The following is a 23,424-nucleotide window of genomic DNA, read 5'->3' as shown; positions in this document are numbered from 1 at the left end:
TATCTTTCTACAAGGAGGATAATGGAATGTCTTAGAGTTTGTTACTAAATACTACATTTTTGTTATTTAATTTAGCTAGAAAAGCCAAGGTTGAAGAGATGTGACTTCTAAGTTTTGCAGTATGGTATGTTTTGTGACAGCCTCCAGTAGTTTTTGCAATTAGATAGTGAGGATGCTGATTTTCTAGTTGCATGTAATCCTGCTTGACAAAATGCTGATTATGTCTCCAGCAAATTAGTCTTTTTGAATCTGAATGCTGGAAGAAGTAAAGACTAAGATGGCTTTTAAGCCTGATCATGGGTTACTTGAAGAGATGGGAGGCTGAAAAAAGAAAGCAATTTCAGTAGCTATTTTAGAAATTAAGCAGGAGGAGCTTGTTTTTGGAAACAGTGCTGCTTTAAGTCATCTTGCATGGGTCTCAGACCACCGTCCATGAATTAGAAATGGCGGTCATGATCCAACAGCAAATTATAGGGTCACCAAATATTATAATGAGATTTCTCACATTAACTGTTAAATCCCTAATATTTTTCAGAACTCATAAAGAAGACAGATTTTTGTATTTCTGCAGCTCCCAAGTACCTTTCAGGTGTCCAAGAAAGCAATTCTTTTAATGACACAGAGATACATGAGCTGGATACATGGCATTTGTCAAACCTCCTATTTGGTTAATCTGAACAAATGTAGGGTGGAGGATCAGTCTGTTTTATTAAGTCTCTGTGTTGTGGATGTCACATAGTATGTCATGCAGTCTATCACACAGTACACATAGACTTAGGAAGACATAGCGATTCATTTATTCAGACTGTAATATAATTACCCACTGCTTGTTCCAGTAGAAAAATACTATTTATGTGTGACTCACTTGCCTGAGGAATTAGGTGTCTTCAACTGGTGTTGCCTATAAAATCCTTGAAATGAATCCATGCCAAAGAAAGAGATACCTTGCTCCGAAGGAGAAGTCACAGTTTGGAGAGGAGGAACAAGGAGTGGGATATTTAATTTCTAAGAGGACTCTAATCAGAATCCCTAAAATATTTCAGATAACTAAGGAAGCTGAGTCAAGAAAATAATTATAAGCATTTATTATTTTCAGTGTGTTTATTTATTATGTTGTTGTGAGGAAAGGAAAGCTTTGGAACCCTAAAAAGGTTAGGTTCCCTGTTGCTTTAGCAGATGAGTGGGAGCTTGACAGGGATGTTGAGGGTGGAAGGAATGGCTAATGTTAGGGCAATGATGAGGTAATTTTCTATAACTGCCTCAATAATATGCTGAATTTAGTGAGAAATTAGCTTTCCATAGAGCTGGAGTTTACTGGGGAATGGCCCTACTGTCTTAAGTCAAGATCCTAAGTCTGTTAATGTTTGGAAGCAGGAAGTCTTCAAAGGCTGCATCACCAGAAGTTTGCATAAAGAGGAAAAAATAGACCAAGAAATAGGATGCATCCACCAAAAATGAGTGTTGCTAGGGAAAAATCCATCAATGCAGTAGCAATTTTTTTAAGTGTTAGGGGCTCTATTTTCAGACTTTAATATCAACTATTAGTAAGTCTGTTGATCAGAAATATAAAATCTAGGAATTCTCATAGAGAATATTCTTTATCAGAAATACAATATAGAGAAAGAATTTCGGTATGCTGAATTGGATTTTTGCAAACTCTGCCTTTGTACATCGTTAATCACTACAAGTAAGAGAGGAACTATTCTGAACATTTCTGACCAGAAGGCTTGATTCATTGAAACAAACATGGGTGAAGTATAGGAAGATGATCAAATGGGAGATTCTTTTCTCGTTCTACCATACTTCCAGCATTTTGTCTCTGCCACATTTACAAAGTTTATCATTCACGTTGAGATGCTGGTGAGAGTATTCATTAATGACTTTTAATTATTGGTGAGCTTACAGTAGCCAAATTAACTCTGAGGAATAACATACATTGTTTATCAATCTGACAGACTTTATCTAATGGAAACTGCAGAGGCTTTTGCTTATTGATAAGACAAGCGCAATAGGGTGGTAAAGGCAAACTACTGAAGAAATAATCTCTTCCCTTTTTTTGTATTTTTTTTGTTGTGTTGCTGAGGATTTTTGCTGACTCTGGAAGTTTCATTAATTTCCTAGATTGTGCTCGGTAAGAGTTGCTTCTTGCTTTTTGACAGTCACAGCCAGTTTCTAGGGTATGCAAAGGTGTTTTCTGCTGATGCATTAGCTGCCTTCCGAAAATACAGAGAGAATTAGCTTACTTTTGCCAATTTTAACAGTGAATGTTTGGCTTCTGTCCCAGTTCTTTGTTTACGGCAAAATTTGTTGCTTCTTGAGCCACAGTTCTGTCCCTTCTCCTTTTTTTGGTGTTCTTCTTCTTTTCTTTCCATACAGTCTTCCTTTGCATAACTGTACTGATTGGATCATGCCAATCTTCCTCACAGCTCATTAGGTAGGCTTTTCCTCCTTGTGCATGGTTATCTGATTAGTTACAAATTCTGGTCTGAATCACTTGTAGGGCTAAAATGGACTTCTGGAGAACATCTGCTTGTTGTTCTGTCTTTTTATAGCTGTCTCCACACTAGCATCTTCAAAAATCTTTGGTTTTCAGTCTTTTTCTTCTTCCAGATCATTAAGGAGTTTGTCTGTCCCTCTTTGCTGTACCTAATCTCCCTTGAATATCTTGTTCACAAGAATCATACTGAGTAATGACATCTGAGTACACCGTCTCCAATAAATGAAGTGTTTCATGTTTGTCAGTTTTCCATTTTGCTGACCCTAGCTTCTTGCAGGGACGGGCAGCTGCACACTGTCTATTAATAAAGCTGGCTCAGTATAGTTCCAAAGAAGAGCAGTTATTTTTTCTTCCATTCTTCCAACAGTACTTACAAGTATCTTAGAAGATAAAATGGCGTAGTCACTGGATCCTCCTTCTGTCTCTTCTTAGTATAAAAAGAAGGCTTTGCTTGTTCGATTCCAATCAGTCTTCTCTTCATCAAGCTATATTGATTCTTTTTTCTTTTCACAGCAGGGACAACACCTTATATGTGGGGTGAGTCTCATCTAATTTTTATTACTCATTTGAGGAAAGTCGGGAAAAAGCTCCACCTGCATTAGACTATCAAAGGATTTAGCCCAGTTCCCTCCAGTAAAGAACTGAAGGTAGGTGAATGCAGTGAAGATGAGTTATAGATGACCACATGAATCTAAATTTCCCACAGTGCTTGAAAGGATTGGAGATTTGTACTCCAGAAATTATTTGAATTCAGTTCTATTGTTTAACCCATGATGTTGGCACCATCCATTTGATTGCTTAAAAAAAAAAAAAAAAAAAAAAAAAAAGAAAAGGAAAAAGATTAGCTCAGTATTGCCAACTTAGCTAGTTAATGTGTTAATGTGCCTGGCAGAAATGTGACATTACAAATTAAACATCTTCATTATTAGCAAGTTCTTGGAACCCCTGGTCAATAATAAAACAATTCTTGTGTGGTTAAGTTTCCATCCTTAGTGCTTTGTATCCTGCTAAATCTGAACAGGTTGACTGTTAGGGAATGAATGTAATTCTGCATGCATTTTCTCCTTAGAGAAAATGCAAACAGAAACGGAATGGAGAAAGTAAAAATGTGGAGATAATTGTAAGAATAAAATAAAGCATGTACTTCCATTTTTTATGGAAAGAATTTCCAAGGTGAAAATTTTGCCAAGGTGATTTAGGAGTTTAGATCTCCTTTTCCAAAGGAATATTATGCCTTTAATACCGTCAACCACATTTAAAATAGATTTTGAAAATATTGTCAAAATATTTTTCACCTTCAGATCTTAAGTCATTTAGGAGCTTTCAAACATACCTATTATGTTTCTTTCCAAAATACCAACTAAAATCTGAAAAGAAAGTAAAAGTTCTTTTGGTTTTTAAAACTGAATTGTGTAGTTATTAAAGATAGTCTTAAAAGTGAAGCAAACAATAATTCCAAATTTCATGTAATAAAAAAGCAGATGTTACTCCACTGTTGTATTTGTAATGCTTTTTTCAGACCATTGAGGAAGGTGGTTCTGAAGATTACTCAAAAGTTTTACAAATTGCACGTAACAAGGAAGATGAGGGAGCTTAATGTATGAAGCAAATGCTGAAGACTAAAAGGAAAACAAATTAGGGACTTGGTCCTATATATCATATTAAAATCAAAACATGTAAACTTAAGCAATGGAGCTGTAATTTCATCTTAGATTCCTGTTGTCTGCACAGACAATTTCAGTGTTCTCCATTGTTTTATCGTAATATCTGAAATACATGCTCAAATTATAGATTAATAACTGAAATCTGTATTTATTTTCTGTTTGTTTCTCCAACCATTTCCATCAATGCAATTTCATTAAAATACTCTCAGAATATTTTAAGTAATGGGTTGTTCATGAGTATTATCTCAGCACAATGGTGATAACCAAAATGTTAATATTTATCCTGTGGTAAAATGCACCTGTTTTTATAATTTTTAATTTTTGTTGTTTTAGACTGGAGCAGGACCCCATGGTGGTAGGTGCTATAAAATGAGCTATAATCTAATTCTGGCAGTGTGATCTATTTTCTTATATTAAGGTAAATTCTGCTATTTTCTGGCTATATCCTATCAGGCAGACAGGTGAAATACGGCTTATATTTTTAGAGCTGTGGATAGCAGTAAGATTTGATCCATGCTCATGTTCTTGTAAGACCAAGACTTTTGTTTGCATATTGATATCGTTATAATTACTATCGATTAGGAAATCTTCTGAAAGGGTGGGGAATATGATTCATACTGAATATGAGGTCATCAAATTCACATTAAGGTTAAACTGGTGAATTAAAAGCTCAGTGTCACTTTGGGACATGGTATTGTTGCCTACTTACATCACAGAAGCAGCTCAACAAGTACAAGTCAAACCCAAAATGTAATCATTGTCTTTTTAAGGCATACTCCTGTTCTTCATATCATAGCACTTACTCAGTGCGGCTTGTTCTGTAGTCTTTAATATCTGGTCCATGTATTTTTAATTTGAATTAACAGAGATGTACATATTAGGGCAGAAGAGACATGCTTGTCGCTTTAGATCTACAAGCATTTGTTTTCCAGCCATACGGCAGAGTTGCACTACACTTTTATGCAAATTAGAGGAAAAGGAAAAATACTTAAATGCTTGTTCTTCATCTTTCTAGCAATCCATTATTTGGTTCATATTTCCCATCTCTTTCCTGTTCTTTGATTGTGGACTACATGATTACACTACCACATGTATTTTAGACTTCAACCTACAGGTAGAAATGAACTAGTTAAAGAGGACGTTTCCTCTCATAGTTTGAGTGTTCATTCCACCTGTTTCTTCCAGTCCAGCTGAGTTTGTTTCCCTTGGTGAGTCTCCCACTCTTAAAACTTCTGTCCTGACTCTTGAAGATTACACTTTTCTGTGCCAACACCTACTAGAACTGATTTAACCAAATGTATCACCCACAGAGGAAAGCTAGTGCCAGTTTGTGTGAAGCTACTGAAATATTGGTCCTGCCATCTTCCATTGATGGTGGTTACCAGGTTTCCTCCTGATGGAATATCCTTAACAGAGACATTCTCCATCTTATCTTCTCAGTGGCCTTAAGAGAGGGAGCTGAGCAGAAGATGTAAAGTGATGGTCACAGTGCTTGTCGACATGCCCTGCCTTATTGAGATATGTAGAGTGACAAGGATGAAGGCCCACCAGGATTAAAAGAAAAGTGGTGTTTTTTAAACTGAAATATAATGATTTACTGTGGTTTTCCTCATGTTGTTGCTGTTTTAATAGACTTTTGGAATTTCTTCAGGAAGACAAATTTAATCTGTTTATCTAGTAGTAGGAATATTTGAGATAAAGTCCGGAGAGCTATAACAGGTGCTAGGGCTGTATGCTGCTGTATCTTTCAGCAGTCTACTCATCATCTACTTCTTTCCTCAGGTATTTGCTTTTCCCTAAGGCAACTCAGCTATGCTGAATCTTGTGTTGCTGCTACTAGACTACTTCTGTGATCCCACCTAGTTTAATTAAGGTTATCCTTATAATATACTACATTGGCAGTGTAGCTAGATAGAACACCTCAAAAGTTATTCTAAAACACAACATGCAAGTTTAGATGATTATAAAGCTAAATAAAGTGAAGTAATGAGTAAGCTTTTGAAACGAAAACTTCTTTAAAACAGTACACTGAAAGTACACTGGAATTGTTCTGGTTATTGAAAGTGTGTCTTAAAAAGCGTATTACTAGGAAACATCATAGCCTGAGATGTATTTGTATCCAGCTTCCTGAAGAATTTAGTATAACACATTACTACTTAGAAACATTTCAACTCACAGAATAGTGGGAAAAATATGATTCTATTCATTACATGATTATTTATTCTTGTTAACATACTGTGAACTTCATTGTGCAGTGAACATTACAATTAAATATGTTAGACACAGAACAGCCATGAATGTTCTCACTAAGTAATAATGGTAATAGTATCAACTCACTGGTATCTATTTTTGTGAAGTGATAATTTTATTGGAGAGCAATATTCAAAATGCAAACATTTATTGTCCTTTTATAGATAATTGTTCCAATAACTGTTTAGTGAGTACTGGCATCATAGGGAGAAAAATGTGTACCTCAGCTGCTGTCCTGCCTGTGGCTGTAATGAAGTCTCTGTAGTAATCTAATTGTATTGACTTTGCAAAAAAATGGAATTCTAATTGACAACATAAAGCCAAGCAAATTGTCAGTAAAGACATGCTGACTTAAGCCTTGTTGACACTGATGTCAAAACTGTTCTTTGTGGCCCAGAAGAAAAAAACAGATTCTTCTGAATTATTGAACTTCAAAACACATAAATTATGTAATCAACTGACTTTATGTACAGCTTGATGGTGAAGGTACTTGCATGTTCTTTCCTTTAGATTTTCAGGGTGCAAATGGGTTTCCAGATGTGTTGCCCAAGAAACATGATTTTGGAGTTTTGAGTACAGTTGCACCTCCATTTCTGAAAGTGGCCAGAGCAAAAATCCATGGCTGAACCAAAAAGGCATCAAACTCAGATTAGAATCTTGAAGTCCCTTGGATTTGGCACCTCTTCCTGGCAGAAGTAGTTGGGTGTCCCTATGTAGTCAATCTGGAAGTAAGTTTTTCAAGTTGGAGATTGAAGACTGAATGAGTGAAGTCTCCCCTGAGTCATCTTTCACTGTAATGTGGTACTGACTAGGATGTGGCCTAGCCATAGCCAATATAAAATATGGAGAATAACATTTTTCCAAAATCTTAGTGGTCCGTAAAGCTTGACTGAGGGCCTACTTAATGTAAGTACTTTCTCCTCAGTAATCAGTATCTGAAGAGATTAATTCTGGGATTAAGTGCTTTTTAAAAAGAAGTGGTCTGTAGGTCTGTATCTATACCCCAACTGGAAGTATTTTTCAATAGAAGATAGGACATGAGACAGCAATGTACCCTTGCCAGAAAGAAGGCTAACAGTGTCCTGGGCTGCATCAGGAGGAGTGTTTCCAGCAGGTTGAGGAAGGTGATCCTTCCTCTCTATTGAGCATCAGTGAGGCCACATCTGGAGTACTGTGTGCAGTTCTGGGCTCCCCAGTACAAGAAAGACATGCACATAATAGAGAGAGTCCAGTGAAGGGCCATTAAAATGATTAAGGGACTGGAGCATCTCTCCTATGAGGAAAGGCTGAGAAAGCTGGGACTATTTAGCTTAGAGAAGAGAAGGTTCGGGGGGATCTTATCTATGTGTACAGCTACCTGAAGGGAAGTAGCAAAGAGGACAGACCCAGACTTTTTCAGCGGTGCCTGATGACAGGACAAGAGTCAATAAGCACAAACTGAGACACAGGAGGTTCTGTCTGAACATCAAAAACCACTTTTTTTTACTGTGAAAGGGACTGAGCACTGGCACACGTTGCCCAGAGAGGGTGTGGAGTCTCCATCCTTGGAGATATTCAAAAGTCAGTTGGACATGGTCCTGAGCAACCTGCTCTAGGTGGCCCTGCTTGAGTAGTGGGTTGGACTAGATGACCTCTAGAGTTGCTTTCCAACCTCAAGCATTCTGGATTCTGTGGCATACCCTAGTGCAGGTCTCAGAAGTACCACACTTTCCAAATCTTTTTGAGTTACTGTAGCACTTTTAACAGTGATTGATCCATTTTATACTAAACAGAAAAAAAAATCTGACAAATGTAAAATTGTTCATCAGGGCAATAAGGATCTACACTGATTTCTGTTGCCAGTAATGTACAATAGAGTGATGTGGCTTTTATCATATCTGGCCAACAATTTGTGGCCCAATGACCATTTGTACCAGGGTCAGTTGCTGACATGCTTTTGGCTGCCTTTAGAAAGGCTTGAATGGCTAATACCATAAGGAGGAGACTTTGCAGGTGTCAGGCGTAGCCCAGATAAAAGAAGTTTTCAGAGGAAGCTGCTTTCTCCATCCAATATTTAATTCTCTAAGAATGCAGCTCTACTACCTTGTCAGTCTATTCACAGTGGTTAATATGATCCCCACTAGCTCAAGATGATACCATCTTTTTCTATCATTTTTGGAAATCAGCTGTAGAGTACCAAACCCTTGCAGAAGAGAACAAACAGTTTAGCTGCTTCAACACATGCTGGGAGTGAGAGCAAGAGCTTTGTGTACAGCCGTTTGGCATTTTAAAAGCTTTCCAAGAAAATCCATCCTTCTATTCATAGGACCTTTTCAATAGATACAAGCCACTTGCTTGCCATCTTCCTATTTATTGTTGTAATGAACTTACCACTTTCATCCCAACCCTTGATTTTAGAGTCAAGGTTGGGATGCAACGTACTAAGTATTTGTGTATTTGCTGTATAAGAAATGTTATGGTTCTTACAGCACTTCCTGCTCTGTGTGATACATTTTTCACTACAAATAGTAAACATCTAGCTAAAGTCTATAAAGAAAACAGTGAAATAATATTTCAACTGTAAGCTTAATTAATGCCACATACTGCATAGAGTGGAAGCAAAATGAATGACCGGCTGTAGTGTCATAGCAAAAGAGAGCTGTCCACAGCATGAGCTGCTGGCCCGTGGCCGTGTTACTGTCAGGGTGAGTGGAGAGTGCCAGCTGGTTCTGGTAAATCATCTATATGATCTCCTGAGCTATGGCTAGTTACAAGCAGATTGCTTTTTGATTTTTGTGTTTTTTTCTCTAAATGCTGATGTGAAGAAATTTCCCTGCTAACTGTAGTTTTTCTTCTATCTCTTCACCTCCACACCTCATCTGGTTGCTAATATGTTCCTATTATATTTTTATATTATAAAATTACTTTATGTTTTTTATTCTGTCTACGATTTAAGAAAATAACGCACTGAGAATCAATCCGTAATGAAAATGTCTAGAAGCAGTGTCATGTGCAAGGCTACAATTATAATACCTGAGGTAGCAAAAATCATATTGGTTTTTGGTTTATCTGTTTCATGATGTGAGTAGTAAACAGTTTCAGATTTTATCTGTCAAAATAGATGTTGATTTCTTAGTTTTTTTGAATATAGCTAAATATTTGCTCTGATAATATCTTGTCAGACTTGAAAATTCCTTGTAGCTTTAAATAAACATTTTCCATTCAAAACATAACAATTATCAAATCATTCCCAGAGATATACTTCTACCACCATTAAGGTTATTTTCTTACTTAAGTCTTGATATACCTGTGTCAGTAATTCCTGTTAATAAGAAACATCATTAAAAAATTGAAGTCTCAAAAGAATAGTCATGGAAGAAGTAATGCTTTTATTTTTGTTTCATATATAAATATAGCAAAAAAATAATTGTGTTGAAGTTCTAGATGTTGAATGTAGTAAAAAATGTTGGAAGCTCTTTAAAAAAAATAAATAATAGAATGAAAGTTTTTCTGTCCCGCCAAGGTATGAGTGAATGTCTGATGGCATCCATCTCCATTTTATTGGGTGTTTGTTTAAATGGATAAATTTCAATGAATCTACATGCTCGCAATAAGAGCACTCATCACTGAAAATTTCAAACCACTTTTAATCATTGTATTGATGTTTCAAACATACTCAGTTTGGTTTTTTCTCTTCTACACCCTTAGGAATGCAGGCAGGCTTTATTAAACACTTTAAAAAAATATGATACTGAATAATATTTTTCTCAAAGATAAGAGTATGAAAGCTTGGTTAATAGCAAGGACTGTCAAGTGAAATGTATTAACTGAAGCAAGCAGAAAATCTGGGTAAGATTAGAGAGCGCTGTGCATCTCTATGCAATCTGAGTTACAGAATTTGCTGCAGGGGTTGTGGAACTCTTGAGACCTTCGACTTGAGCTTCTCAGTAAGTTGAAAAGAAACTGGGAGAGAGCATGAACTAGAAAAACTAACTTTTGACCAGCTGTCATTATAATGCCCCCAAACTTGTATTGCCTCTAAAATGGAAAAAAAAACACCTGAAAGTAATGCCAAATGGAAGGCAGTGGAATGAGACTTAAGTGATTCGGGTCTTCAGTTCTTCATCAGTTTGCTTGTTGTCTGCGGAGAAGTTGCTTTTTCTCCCTCCCTGAGCTTCCGTTCCTCATATGTACGAAGACGCTGACACAGGTCTTGTTTGTTGTAAAAAGCTTTGCTTGCTTGAGACATAGATTTGGGATAGGAAAAACACTGGAGTCCCAGTGTTTAATTACAAGAGAAGAATGCTTGTTTTAGATCTGAAGAAAATGGTAGTTATCCTGGCAAATCATTTATGAAGTTTCTTTCTTTCCTCCTACCTTCCCCCATCCCCACTGGGATACCAGGTTTTTGTTAGACTGCCTGATTTTCAGACATGTAGAAGCCATATCAACCTGTGTAAAAGCCCTCTGATAACTTCTGCTGTTTCTGTTAAGTATAATCATAATCTTTTGTAGTCATCTTCATTTCTTAAAGCGTCTTGTGCTTTGATCAAAGGTATTGCACTCAGTTTAGCCTTCCACCTGTTTTAGCAGCTGGATGCACATGCAGAGAGGTGATGTCCCTAAAAACTCCTCAGTGTGTCATGGAGAAGCTATTGCATTAATCTTCATTTTCATTCAGTCAACCACACTGCGAGAAGAATTCTTTAATTGCCTTACTGAGATCTTATATCATATGGCATCCCACTCCTACCATTTAAGATTATGTATCTAAATGTATCTTTTACCACTTTTTTTGTGTGTGTGTGCAAAATGGTAAAAACCCTACCTTTTAACACATATACTTGTATTCTTGGGTGACTTTTTAAAAAATGTAGGATAAATGGAATCAACATAGGTTTAAAGTATATGTAGAGCTGATCCAGAAATAAAAATCCTATTTTGTCTTCAAAATACACAAAATAATATAATTTTCTTTTCAGAAAATCAGTCACCTGGAAGTCAAATTGCCTGCCCAGATGTTAACAGGAAATATTGGATTGTTTCTGGTGTTTGTCTAACTATTTGTAATTAAGAACAATGATCCTTTTATTTCATTCCTTAGTTTTGAATCTGATTCTTCTTTTGTGGCACTTAGAAAAGAGCTGTGAGCCATTAAGTCGAATTTATATTTGTCTAGAGAATTATTTGCAGGTATAATCATGTTCTAAACAGTTTTTGTTAACACTTGTTTAAGTAGATTGCCACCCCTAACTTCAGGAATTATACCAGCCACCTCACCCTCTGGATTTAGTTCATTTGCTCTTTTTCTTCTCTTTCATTTTTCTGCTTTGAAAATTTACCTCTGTAAGAAAGTTTCCCAAAGACTAAAATAAACTTTGAAAATGTAAAATGTCTCTGCTCCATTCTTTAATTACTTTTACAATTTAAGATATCTGTTCCAATAGTACATTATAGCCCTAAAATATCGATAGTTCAAAGGTCATTGCCTTGATTGTGATCTAGATTTCATGCTGTGTGCTTACTCAGATTCACCTGTGCCTAGTGAATATGCACAATCACATTTTTTATGGTACTGAAAAAGATCAAAAAGTGTAGGAGTAACCAAAAATGAAAATTAAAAATTGCAAAATATATTCAGGTACAGTTGTGACATGACTAAATAGTTTACAGTGCTGTGATAGTTTCCTTTCTCTTGTTCATGATACTTGTTCAGTGCAGTGTAAGAACTGATTTAATTTCTTTGTAGTTACTGAATAATGTATCCCATATTACTTTTTATTTGAATTAGAAATCTCATTACTTATCAGAGCACAGGAGTTATTTTTAATTTCTTTAGCATGTGGCTCTGTGTTGCTTATGACTCTGTGTATGTATGCATGTGTGCACCATGGAGTTTACCAGTTTAAGGTGCTAGCATTGAAACCCTTCAAATATTTAAAGGAGCACTTCTGTAATTCAATTATTTTTGTTTTGAGACCCTCAAGTATCCTAATGGCAGAAACCCAGGTAAACTTTCAAACCATAGTTCTTGTCTCATCTTGAAATGTTGTCACCAGTTATTTCATATTTACAAGACCTGAATAATGGAATAGCATTAAGTTTATATGGCAGTCATATTTTTTTTAAATGTCCATTTAATGATAATTCCTCATCAATAAGACCTGTCAGTCACTAGTTTAGAATGTGTATTTTTATAATGTATTTTGAAAGTTGAATAGGATGAAATAGCAACTCAGTCATCAAAAGTTTGCATGTATATTTGTATGTATTTCTATGATCTAGATATATACATATGTATTAATAAATACCTGTGTGTATGTATTTTTCTATATAAAGTATATGTGCATTTTATCAGTCAGAATTCTTGGCAAAAATTTGTCAGATTTTTTTAGATGTGACCATTTTTTTGAAAGATGTTCTGTTATATTGCATGGTTTAGCAAGGGTCATGCAAATCACTTTTAAAAAATATATAAATAGCTTACTTGTTCTTCTAGTATTCTAGAATTTCTTTTCCTTTTCATGATTTACAAAAACACAGAGCTCACAGCAGCTCCTCCTCAGTTAAAAATGCTTATCTGAAGTAGATATGGTGTAGTATCTTTTCAGTTACTGGTGATAAAAACATGATACTAAACGGAGATATTTATCAAACATTTATGTGTTTTTTGTCTTAATGCTCTTAACATCTCCAGGTACTAATTACCAGATCAACTAGGATTTGTTTTGGTTTTCAATAGCTTAAAAATCAGCTGATGATTTTTTACATGAGTATACAAATCAGTAGTCAGTGTTGCCAATAATTGTAACTGGCCAGATTAATAACCATAAAAAATAAAACCAAAATCACAACAATATTTTTATATTCATAGCAAATGGCAAATTCTTTGGGCCTGCTTATTATATATATATATATGTGCAGTTCTTAGAAAAACGAGGCCTTGATCCTTGTGGATGGTTGGGAAGAACTGGTGTTATGTGACTTGGGTCTGACCAACTTGCCTGAGGCCCGAAGGCAGCTGGTGATATGTAGTTTTATATTGAACAGTTTCAGAATTAAAAGGTTTGGTTTGGTTTTTGATTGGAAAAATATTCAAAAGATTTAAGAAAAAAATTGCTTGTAGATCATTGTGGTAGGTTGACCTTGGCTAGCCACCAGATGCCGACTAAGCCACTCTATCACTCCCCCTCCTCAACTGGACAGGGGGAGTGAAAGTATGACAAAAGGCTTGTGGGTCAAGGTAAGGACAGGGAGATCCCTCAGCACTTACTGTCATGGGCAAAACAGACTCGACTTGGGGAAATAAATTTAATATATTGCCAATTAATAAGAGTGTCATATTATAGAATCATGGAACACCAGGTTGGAAGGGACCTCAATCTCAGACCTTCATCTCAGCCAAAACCAATACAAAAAATGTTAAGTGACTTTTTTCTCCAAACTCAAATTTTTCTGAATGACCTCATAAAAACAGTCTTCAGAAATAGAATGTATACATGGATACACAGAATACATACATGGTTTACATTAATATTTTTCACAGTTTCTTGCTGATAAATTTGAAATGCAAATCCAATTTGAAGTATCAAACCAAAGGTTCACTTTAAGTTAATGAAAACCTCAAAATTCTTACTAAATGCCTAGTAAAAATAACATTGACGTGGTTTATGCTGAATGAATGCATCCCTTCTGTGCCCATAAAAACTGATTTTCTATACATTCTCAGATAATCTTAATGTAAGAAAATCTATGAAAAACAGGCCTCTCATTTGCTTACTTATACTTACATCTTTCTTTTCCAGATGACACGAGAACAGTATATATTAGCAACACAACAGAACAGCCTTCCAAGGACTGAACATCCTCAGTTTTACCCAGTAGGGATTTATGGATGGCGAAAGAGGTGCTTATACTTCTTTGTCCTTCTGCTGTTGGTTACCATGATTGTTAACTTAGCAATGACAATATGGATTTTGAAGGTTATGAATTTCACAGTGGTAAGTATCAGAGTAACTTTATGTATCCTGTTTCTTGAAGTAATAACTTGTAGCTTTAGTCCTTTTTCCTTTACCATGTCATATACAAATCTTGTAATTTGGGAATAAAAAGATCATATATCCTTCTTTGAGTGTTACTTCAGGTATTTATACCTTTTGTGTATATTCTGCAGTGAGAGGACCTGTGCCCTATTTATTCAGATATTTTTGGTTAAACATATCTGCTGAAAATATATCTGGATCTTAGATTTTTTTTTTTGCCTAACCAAAAGCATCATGGTGACTGCCCCAAGCATCTCTTGGTTACTTGTCACAACCAGTGATAGCAATCAGCAGGCATCTACTATGTGTGTTCTGTATGGTATCTCTCTTAGGAGGGAACTGGGTTAGTTAGGTCAATTTAGGGTGGCTTTTTTAGTTTATGTTGTTCTTAGTATTTTTTTAGAGTTCACTGACCTTTGGGACTGTGTTTCACCTAGAACTTAGGGGAGCTGTTTTGATGTTGATAAGAGGGCGTAGGTGAGTATAAAAGCCACAGGCTTTTATGACACAGCCTCCATCTGGAATCTTTAAGTGTTACCAAGTCTGTATTTCAGATGTACACCTGAAAGAACATCTGCGTTCAGTGGAAACTGTGTTATCTGCCCAGCTGTTGCCAAAGCTTTGTTTGGATAAAGGTGGTAGAAGTGCTCACTAGTTGGCAGTGGAGTAGTGTCCTTTTGTATATAAAAAGAAAAGATAGAACACTCCACAGTTTAAAATAGCTAAGATCAGTATAGTCTCTATCTCTGGATTTTGACATTCATAAGCCATATTTTGATGTAGCTAGTAATACATTCCTAATTCCTAGGTTCATAGCACATTTCTATTCTCCATTAGTTTATTGGAAGTAAAAAACAGCCAAAAAACCAGCATTAAACATATGTGTAAAATTTTCTATATCTGCTAATGCTCTGTAATGCATAGGGTTATCTGAGATCATAGCCTGGTGAGGCATATTCTGCAAATACATTACTACTTCTGTGTTGCCAGTAGTGGATGAATATGTTGGATTCATATTTTGCCAACTGTATGACTTCAATATTCATGTATTGGAGAGTTTGTTAGAAGTTTGGGGGGGGGGGGGTTGCTTGTTTTTTTGCTTTTTGTTTGTTTGTTTGTTTTTGTTTTTTCTTTTTTTCAGCATAATGTGCTTGCAAAACAGTATATCCACATATGCTTTTGCTATTTGTATTAGAAGCATATTTAGGCATACCTGTTTACTTCAGTAAAATTGTCTGCTATTATTCCAGAGGAGAATTAAGCATGGAAATTTAAATAGGTTAAGATGCAGTTTGAAAAAGCAAAGATTTTTTCTCTGTGCAGGAGATTGCTTTCCAATAAAATATCTGAAACTACTGCTTCTATATCTAGGCAATGTTTGACCTTCCACACTACAAGCTACTATAGCACTATCCAGTTTAAAAGTCTGACAATTTGAACATACAATCTTTTTAAAACAAAACCGAAAAAGATATTTTGAACTATTTTTCTTTTCCATGTGTCAAAGCTTTGTTAGAAGGATAAAGATTTACGGTGAACCACTAAAGCAGTGCTGGAATCTTGTGCAGGAAACAACCGGATTGTTTCAGCAGTTCTGGTTACTAGTTAGTGGATTGAAAACCTTTTTTCAGTAGCTTGAAAAATGTATGTACCTAAAATAATTACACAAACACTGGCTTAATAATGTCACCAGATTAGTGTTTGAAATGCCATGCACTTGATTTTCAAATTCGTTATTTCATTATTACAATTCAGAAATCACAAAGCTTATGTTCATCTGTAGTAATCCCAAATTTGTTATGAATACAGATAAATGGTATGCCACTGACTAGTGTGAGTTAATCTTTAACCCTCCTGTTAAAGAATCATAGAACACCAGGTTGGAAGGGACCTAAAGAATCATCTGGTCCAACATTGCTTGACAAAAGTAAAGTCTAGACAAGACGGCCCAGCAACCTGTCCAGCTGCATCTTGAAAGTGTCCAATGTTGGGGAATCCAGCACTTCCCTGGGGAGATTATTCCAATGGCTGATTGTTCTCATTGTGAAAAATTTTCCTCTTGTGTCCAGTCGGAGTCTCCCCAGGAGTAACTTTTACCCCTTACCCCTGTCTGTTCCATGTGACCCCTTGTAAAAACGGAGTCTCCATCTTCTTTGTAGCCACCCTTTAAATACTGGAACATGGTGATAAGGTCTTCCCTAAGCTTTGTTTTCTCAAGGCTGAACAAACACAGTTCTCTCAACCTTTCCTCATGCGGCAGGCTTCCCAGTCCTTTGGTCATCTTTTTGGCCCTTCTCCGGACCCTCTCCAGCTTGTCCACATCTTTTTTGCATAGTGGGGACCAAAACTGAACACAGTATTCCAGGTGTGGCCTGACAAGCGCTGAGTAGAGCAGGATAATGACTTCCTTATCTCTTCTGGCGATGCCTTTGTTGATGCAATCCAGCATCTTATTGGCTTTTTTTGCTGCAGCAGCACACTGTTCACTCATATTGAGCTTGTTGTCCACCAGGACCCCCACGTCCCTTTCCACAGAGCTGCTCCCCAGCCGGGTAGATTCCAGCCTCGATTATGTTCTCCCAGGTGCAAGACCTTACACTCGTCCTTGTTGAACTTCATAAGGTTCTTGTTAGCCCACTCTTCCAGCCTATCCAGGTCTTCCTGCAGGGTGGCTGTCCCTTCTGAAGTGTCCGCTTCCCCACTCAGTTTGGTATCATTGGCAAACTTGATCCCGTCATCCAGGTCACTTATGAAGATACTGAACAGTGTTGGGCCCAATATCGATCCCTGGGGGACCCCACTTGTGCCAGGTTGCCAGTTTGAAAAGGAGGTATTTACTACCACCCCCTGGGTGTGACCTGTCAGCCAGTTCCCCGCCCACTGCACAGAGCACTTGTCTAAACCATAACGTATCAGTTTATCTAGGAGGAGGCTGGGGCAAACCGTATCTAAAGCCTTGGAGAATTAAAATTAATTTTGTATATTCACATTTACCATAGTCATGTATACCAGTAAGCTATTTGGAAAACAAAAGTGGAACATATCACTCCTCTTTCATATGAACCCCGCCCCCCGCTCCCCCCCCCCCCCCCCAAATGTTGCATATGCTTGGGAACGCTGTTCTTTTGAAATATCATATACCCCTTAACAACCTCAGAAATGCGAATTCCTGCTTAACAGTTTGTTATGAACAATCTGGAAAAATTACTGTTCCCAAAGGATTTTGTACTTAAAAAGAATAACAGAAGCATTTTATTTAATGATAATATCACTACCAGATCATTCTTACTCAAATTTATATGTAGTATATCCCTGTTGACATAAAATTATTCTTTTAATGGCAAAATATTTCATGCTTTTGTTTAATGAAATGTACTGCTTTAGGACTGATTTGGTTTTGTCTTCCAACTTTTATATAAATTTATGGAATGATCTGTGGTTAAACTGTTGCAAAAAGCAGGATCCGTAGGCATAAAACTGTGGTTTACGACCTGATATTATGTATCTTAAAGTGCACACATTTGTTTTACAAAAAGACTGTTAAAAAATAGAGTAATTAAATGACATGGGTTATTTAATATTATAAAGCTACATGTAATAGCTGTAAGCATATTAAACAACTTAAAGCTGAAAGAATGAAAAAAGTCTGTGAGTGTTTGCTTCTGCTTTTATAAGCACTGTTACGTTGGATCATGTTCAAATCCATTTTGTTAATTATACTCTGAAGAATACTAGTTTTCTTCTGCAGATTGATGGAATGGTAGTCTTCTACTTGGACTAGTTAGTATTCACATTAGAGTCTCTGTATGGGTTCAAAAATTGATTGCTAGAAGATTGCCATATAAAAAGTTCAGTAAAATCTTCACGCTTATGTCCACACATGCACATTTGAGCACCAGTGGGAAATTTGTATCAAGTCTGAAGGAGTCACATTATTAGCGACAGATGTCTGAGAGTAAAATAATTTGGTTTTAACCAAACTCAGATATCTGAGAGTAAAATAATTTTGGTTTTAACTTCATGAATTTAAAGAATGCAATAGCTTTGAAATACACATATATTTCTTCCATGCACACGTATATAGGTATAGAAAGATACAAACTAAGAATTTATATTTGTATATCTGAGCAGTGATAGGAAATCAGAAGTGCAGCTAGAAACCTTTTGAAAAGGAAAATACTGTTGCTAAACTGGTTTAAAGAGTATTCGTACAAAAGAGGAATCTAGCCATGATAAAATAAATGCTGAAATTGAACTGCTTTGACATTTTGACATTATTTGAAATTATTTGCTGTTTTAGCATAAGCCAATGTTGAGCTTTTTATAAATACAATAGTAATTGCACCACTTCAAGGGGTCATGAAGAGCCAGGGCATGTGTTTGTCATTGCTGGCTGACAATTGCAACAATGTTAATTTGTATTAGCTGTTGACTTTCTATTTTTAACTGTACAGCTGCAGCCACTGGCCAATTGGCACAATAAAAGCCTTTCTGAGATCAATTTATAGATTCTCCAGTTGGAAAAGTTTTCTGAATATACTGACCTTGCATGTAAAAGTTGCATTCTGAATCTGAGCTAGTTACGCCATGCTCTTTTTATACACTAAGTGGAGAAATGGGGTCTCCTGTAAGGCCACTCATCTCATAGTAAGACAGGAAACTGAAGCGAATTGTCCTTAAGGGTGGATGTTGAATAGCTCATCAAAGTTGTTATTAAAATGGATATATGATTTATTTGCAATTGTGTAAAAACATAGTACAGGCAAGTTGTGCAAGTCTACTTTTTTCAGATTAAGTTGTATAGCTGGGAAAGGTAGAGAAACTTTTCTGTATAGAATCTCTTCTTCCAGTGTACAATGTAAGAAAGAAACTTGAAAGGTAAATAAAATTTACAAATAATTGCCCTGATATAATATGTATCAGAGGAGCAAAACTGAAGGTAATTATTATCTGTGTAGCAGAAGGAATATTAGATGGTGGAATCAGAGATGTAGTAATCATTTTTTGAAAGATATTGCCCCACTGGTAGTTTAGTGTTACAGTCCTTTAACATCTAGTCAAGATCTGTTACCTCACTGTTTGATCGTCTGTTTAGAAAGATACATGTGAAAGCATATAAGAACTTCAGGACAAAGAAGTCCCTAAACATGTCCACTGATAGATGCATGGAGCTGTAACACACCATACTATTCTGGGTTTACGTGGAAAGTAATCATTCAGGAGTAGGCTATATTAGAGGAAGACCTGACCTTGAACAAAATGCTCTGCCAATAACTCAACCCTGAAATAATCCCTGGGCTAAACTCGTCATTGGAATAAAACTCTTTGTCGTCTTACGTGCATCAAGTGGATCTTCTCTGTCCTGAGTGGTAAGGATAAAATAATTTGACAGCCTCTACGATATATTGTCCCCTAATGGAACCATCAAAACCTCTGAACCACATGCCTGAACTTCAGACTTCATCTATTGTATCAAATGCTTTCCTGAAAAGTAAACAACTGCTGTATTCAAGAATGAACTCAACTTTCCTCATGTCTCTTAAGCCTGATGTTCAAAGGAGACATGCAAAACTTCTTCGAAAAATCAAGCTGGGAACTGAAATCTGTAGCTTTTGTCAATATCAAAATAATAGACTTAGGAGACTTGAGTTTTGTGGAATATTTATAATTTCCTTTCCTTGTACTAACCTTGCCATGGTCCACAGGTTCCCCCATGGAAATGTCTGTCTTTCACTTTCCCTCAGGATTTAATTGCCTCTCACTTAGTCTAGGTTTTTTATGTGTCTAATGAAGCTCAAAGCTGTTGGTTACTTTTTTGTGTCTATACAATTGGCATGCTAGCTGTCTCAAGAAGGATGGGACACACAAGTAATAACTTGGTGACCTAACCACAGGGTAAAGTATGGATATGTTGTGCATTTATACATCCTGGTTATTTCACTTATGTAATTATATATGAATTTTAAAGGATAGCAAAGAAAGAAATATTTTTTACTGTGCCTGCATTCATGTTGTCATGTATTTGTATGGTCCATAGCATAGATAATTACCTTGCTTTTTCTTTAAATGTTTAATCACTTGAACACTATTCTCTGATATAATTTTTATCTTGTATCATCTTTAAGTTAATCTAACCTCAGTAGAACTATAATTTTATATAATTTATTCTTCATATAGCTGTTAACAAATAAAGTATATTGACAGTCTGTCAATCTGATTACTTACTCTGTAAAAGAGATTTACCTTACATTTTTGTCACTAAACAAAGACCAGTGTAGAATTATGCGACTGAAAGTTTTCTGCAGGTATTTCAAATTACAGTTTTAAAACAGAAATTCGAAGTATTCCTCTTACTGCTGTGAAGTGACATTGTGAAGTGACATGGGGCAATCAGCATAGAAACCTAAGTCACCCTTTTGGCGGGGGAGGCATTTAATATCAGTGCATTTATACGTTTTCCAATATGCACACAATTGGCATTGATATTGGCATTTACTTGATATTGCATTATTCCATTGCTTATTACATTACATTGAAGTTTAGAGTTTACCAAAGCTGAAAAAATTGTAATGGTAGGAAAAATGCAAATGTGAACCCGTTTAGTTCTTAGGATCTCTTTTGGGTAGGCCTGTCACTCAGCCACATATCCTAGGAAATATCAGCACCAAACTGTTTTACTGGTTTTGATTTTACATCTGGTTTTGTTCGTCTCCATATTCTGCTTTCCCCTTAGGAATTGATGTATGAAAAGACTTACTTTGTTACCCCTGTAAGAATGCAGTCGCCCAATTCTGATATTTTCTCTTGCTGTAGTTACTTGCAGTGTTGTAGTCAATTTTGACTGCTGTCATGGCACGATGTTTTCTGCATTGATACATGTTAAACTCCTCTTGCCAGTACCATGGGAATTACTTTTAAGATCGGGAATGAGACACCTTATTGTCTGCGTTGAGACAGTCATTTCTCAAGGGAACTTGAACATCAATTTAGCTTCAAACATAAGCAGAGCATAAACAGCAGTTTGAATTTCCTGGCTAGAATTCCCGTGCTTCATGCTCACAATTGAACATACTCTGGTTGCTGGCTGCCTCGCTCCAACTTCACATTGTTTGGACAGCAGGCGATTTGCAAGATGGTTGAATGTCTGCTGGAAGATACACATGCCAACTAAGCATGGTTTCTTTTTCAATGACAGCAGATATAATAATGCAGATATATGCAACCATTAACTCCTCTCTGTTTGCATCTTTGTAGAATGTCCTATATTCCTTTAGGAGTTTGACTTTTAGAGTTAGAATTTTTCGGATCTGCAAAAATCTAAATCTGAATGATAATATTTTATTAACATTGCTTACAGAGACCAGTAAGCACAGGTATATTTTCCTGGGTTTTGGTTGCTGTGCAAGAATGAGGAAATCTTTCAAATTTTTAACTTTCTGTGTTGTTGGAACACACACACCTGCACGCAGACATGCACACACTTCTGATCTTAATATCTAATATGGAAAAAATACTTATAATTTCTTTAAAAGTACAATTTGTCCATTAAAGCTATAATTTGATACTTAAGGTTTTAGTGGTACAGAACTAAAGCAACTGTGTTCAATGCTTTTATCTAGACTTATAGCAAACTGTCTTGGCATACTGTAGAATAAGAAAATAATTTATTTGCAAAACTATACTGTAATACTCATTATCCATTTATCAACAAGTATGACAGTGATATGAGCTGTCAGGTTTCTAAGATTCTTTGACCACCCAGGTTGCTTTATTTGATGATCAAAACAGTATTTGTTCTGTTACCAGTTCAGTTAGTTCTGCTGATCTATGCAAAGATTTCAATTAGAACTAAGAAAAAGCTTTTTTCCATTACTTAGCTAATTTTTATTGAGACATGTCTAATTTGTAGCAGATTGGCGTTTGAAATTTATGAAGTTGTGTAATAGCTGCACTTATCTCTACTCAAAAATAGTTTGGTTGTTTTGCAAATAGACAACTTCTTTCATTTAACAAAGGCAGCAGTTTAGTATTAGGTTTTGAATAAATACTATTATGATTTAATAGTAGCAGTTGCTGGATATTTAATAAATATGTTCTGTCACATATGCAGATTTCATTTATTTCAATGGCAATCATTCATTGTCAATAATTTATTTTAAAATGTAAATGATCTCATTTTCAAAACTTGTTATCTCTTAACTAGATAGAAAACTATTTCTCTACATCCCTCAATATTTTAGTTTTCAAGAACCTGATGTCCCATTTTGGGATGAATGCAAGAAAGCTTTTGTTTCCTTTTTGTTTGTTTTTTGTAGTGAGAAAGATCCAGTCCAGAGCAGGCAATATCATAAATTATTAATGATTAAGAGACTTAGTCAAGATATTGGAGACCAAGGTTCAAATTCATGCAGTGTCCAATATAGATCATGTCCCAGGTAAGTGTCCTACTCATAGGCTATTAGTCCTTCTGATTTCTGATGTTCCTTTTTAATAGATACATGACTTCTATCTTACTATCTTTTAGTCTCAATCATTAGATATCATCCTTATAATAAATTTTATTGAAAATTCCTATGAAATAGATGTGTATTCCTCAAGAATATTTTTTGCTCAGGTTTCTAATTCCTTTGAAAAAATGTTTAGAAAATTGGCAGCCAGCTAAAATGAGTATTCGAAAACCATATGCGTGTGCACGAGCACATGCATACACACACGCACAGGGTCTTATTTGTATTATTGGCTATGTTCTCACCTCCATTTTATGTTGCACTGGAAAACAGAGACGTAAGCTTCTTGAACGAACCTGTCAGCTCCATGCATGATTCAAACACTTGCTCATAGCATGTCAGCAAAAGAATCTTGCTACGAGTTAATTTTACTTGTGCTTTTTTATCTCTTTTGTTAACCTTCATGTAAAAGCACAACATTATGGAGCTGGAGGGTATTTTGTAAAACTTGTGTCCTCTTTCATTTGAAGTGCAGTGGGTAGGAA

At 35.9% G+C, this 23,424-nt stretch overlaps 1 protein-coding gene across 2 annotated transcripts in view; it reads left to right on the top strand.

Annotated features, from left to right (window-relative positions):
• The first annotated feature begins 9,017 nt into the window (after window positions 1-9,017).
• Window positions 9,018-23,424, top strand: part of SGCZ (sarcoglycan zeta) — a 227,650-nt gene continuing 213,243 nt past the window's right edge. The window contains exons 1-2 of one of the 2 annotated variants that reach the window (XM_059817946.1): window positions 9,018-9,122; window positions 14,196-14,390. In XM_059817946.1, coding sequence (XP_059673929.1) covers window positions 9,018-9,122; window positions 14,196-14,390 — 300 coding nt within the window. Of the gene's footprint in view, window positions 9,123-14,195; window positions 14,391-23,424 lie in introns of those variants that run through there. The other variant, XM_059817947.1, reaches the window with a different exon arrangement.

Source organism: Gavia stellata, chromosome 5, assembly GCF_030936135.1.
Source record: "Gavia stellata isolate bGavSte3 chromosome 5, bGavSte3.hap2, whole genome shotgun sequence".
Lineage (NCBI taxonomy): Eukaryota > Metazoa > Chordata > Aves > Gaviiformes > Gaviidae > Gavia > Gavia stellata.
This window is presented reverse-complemented; position numbering and strand designations above follow the sequence as displayed.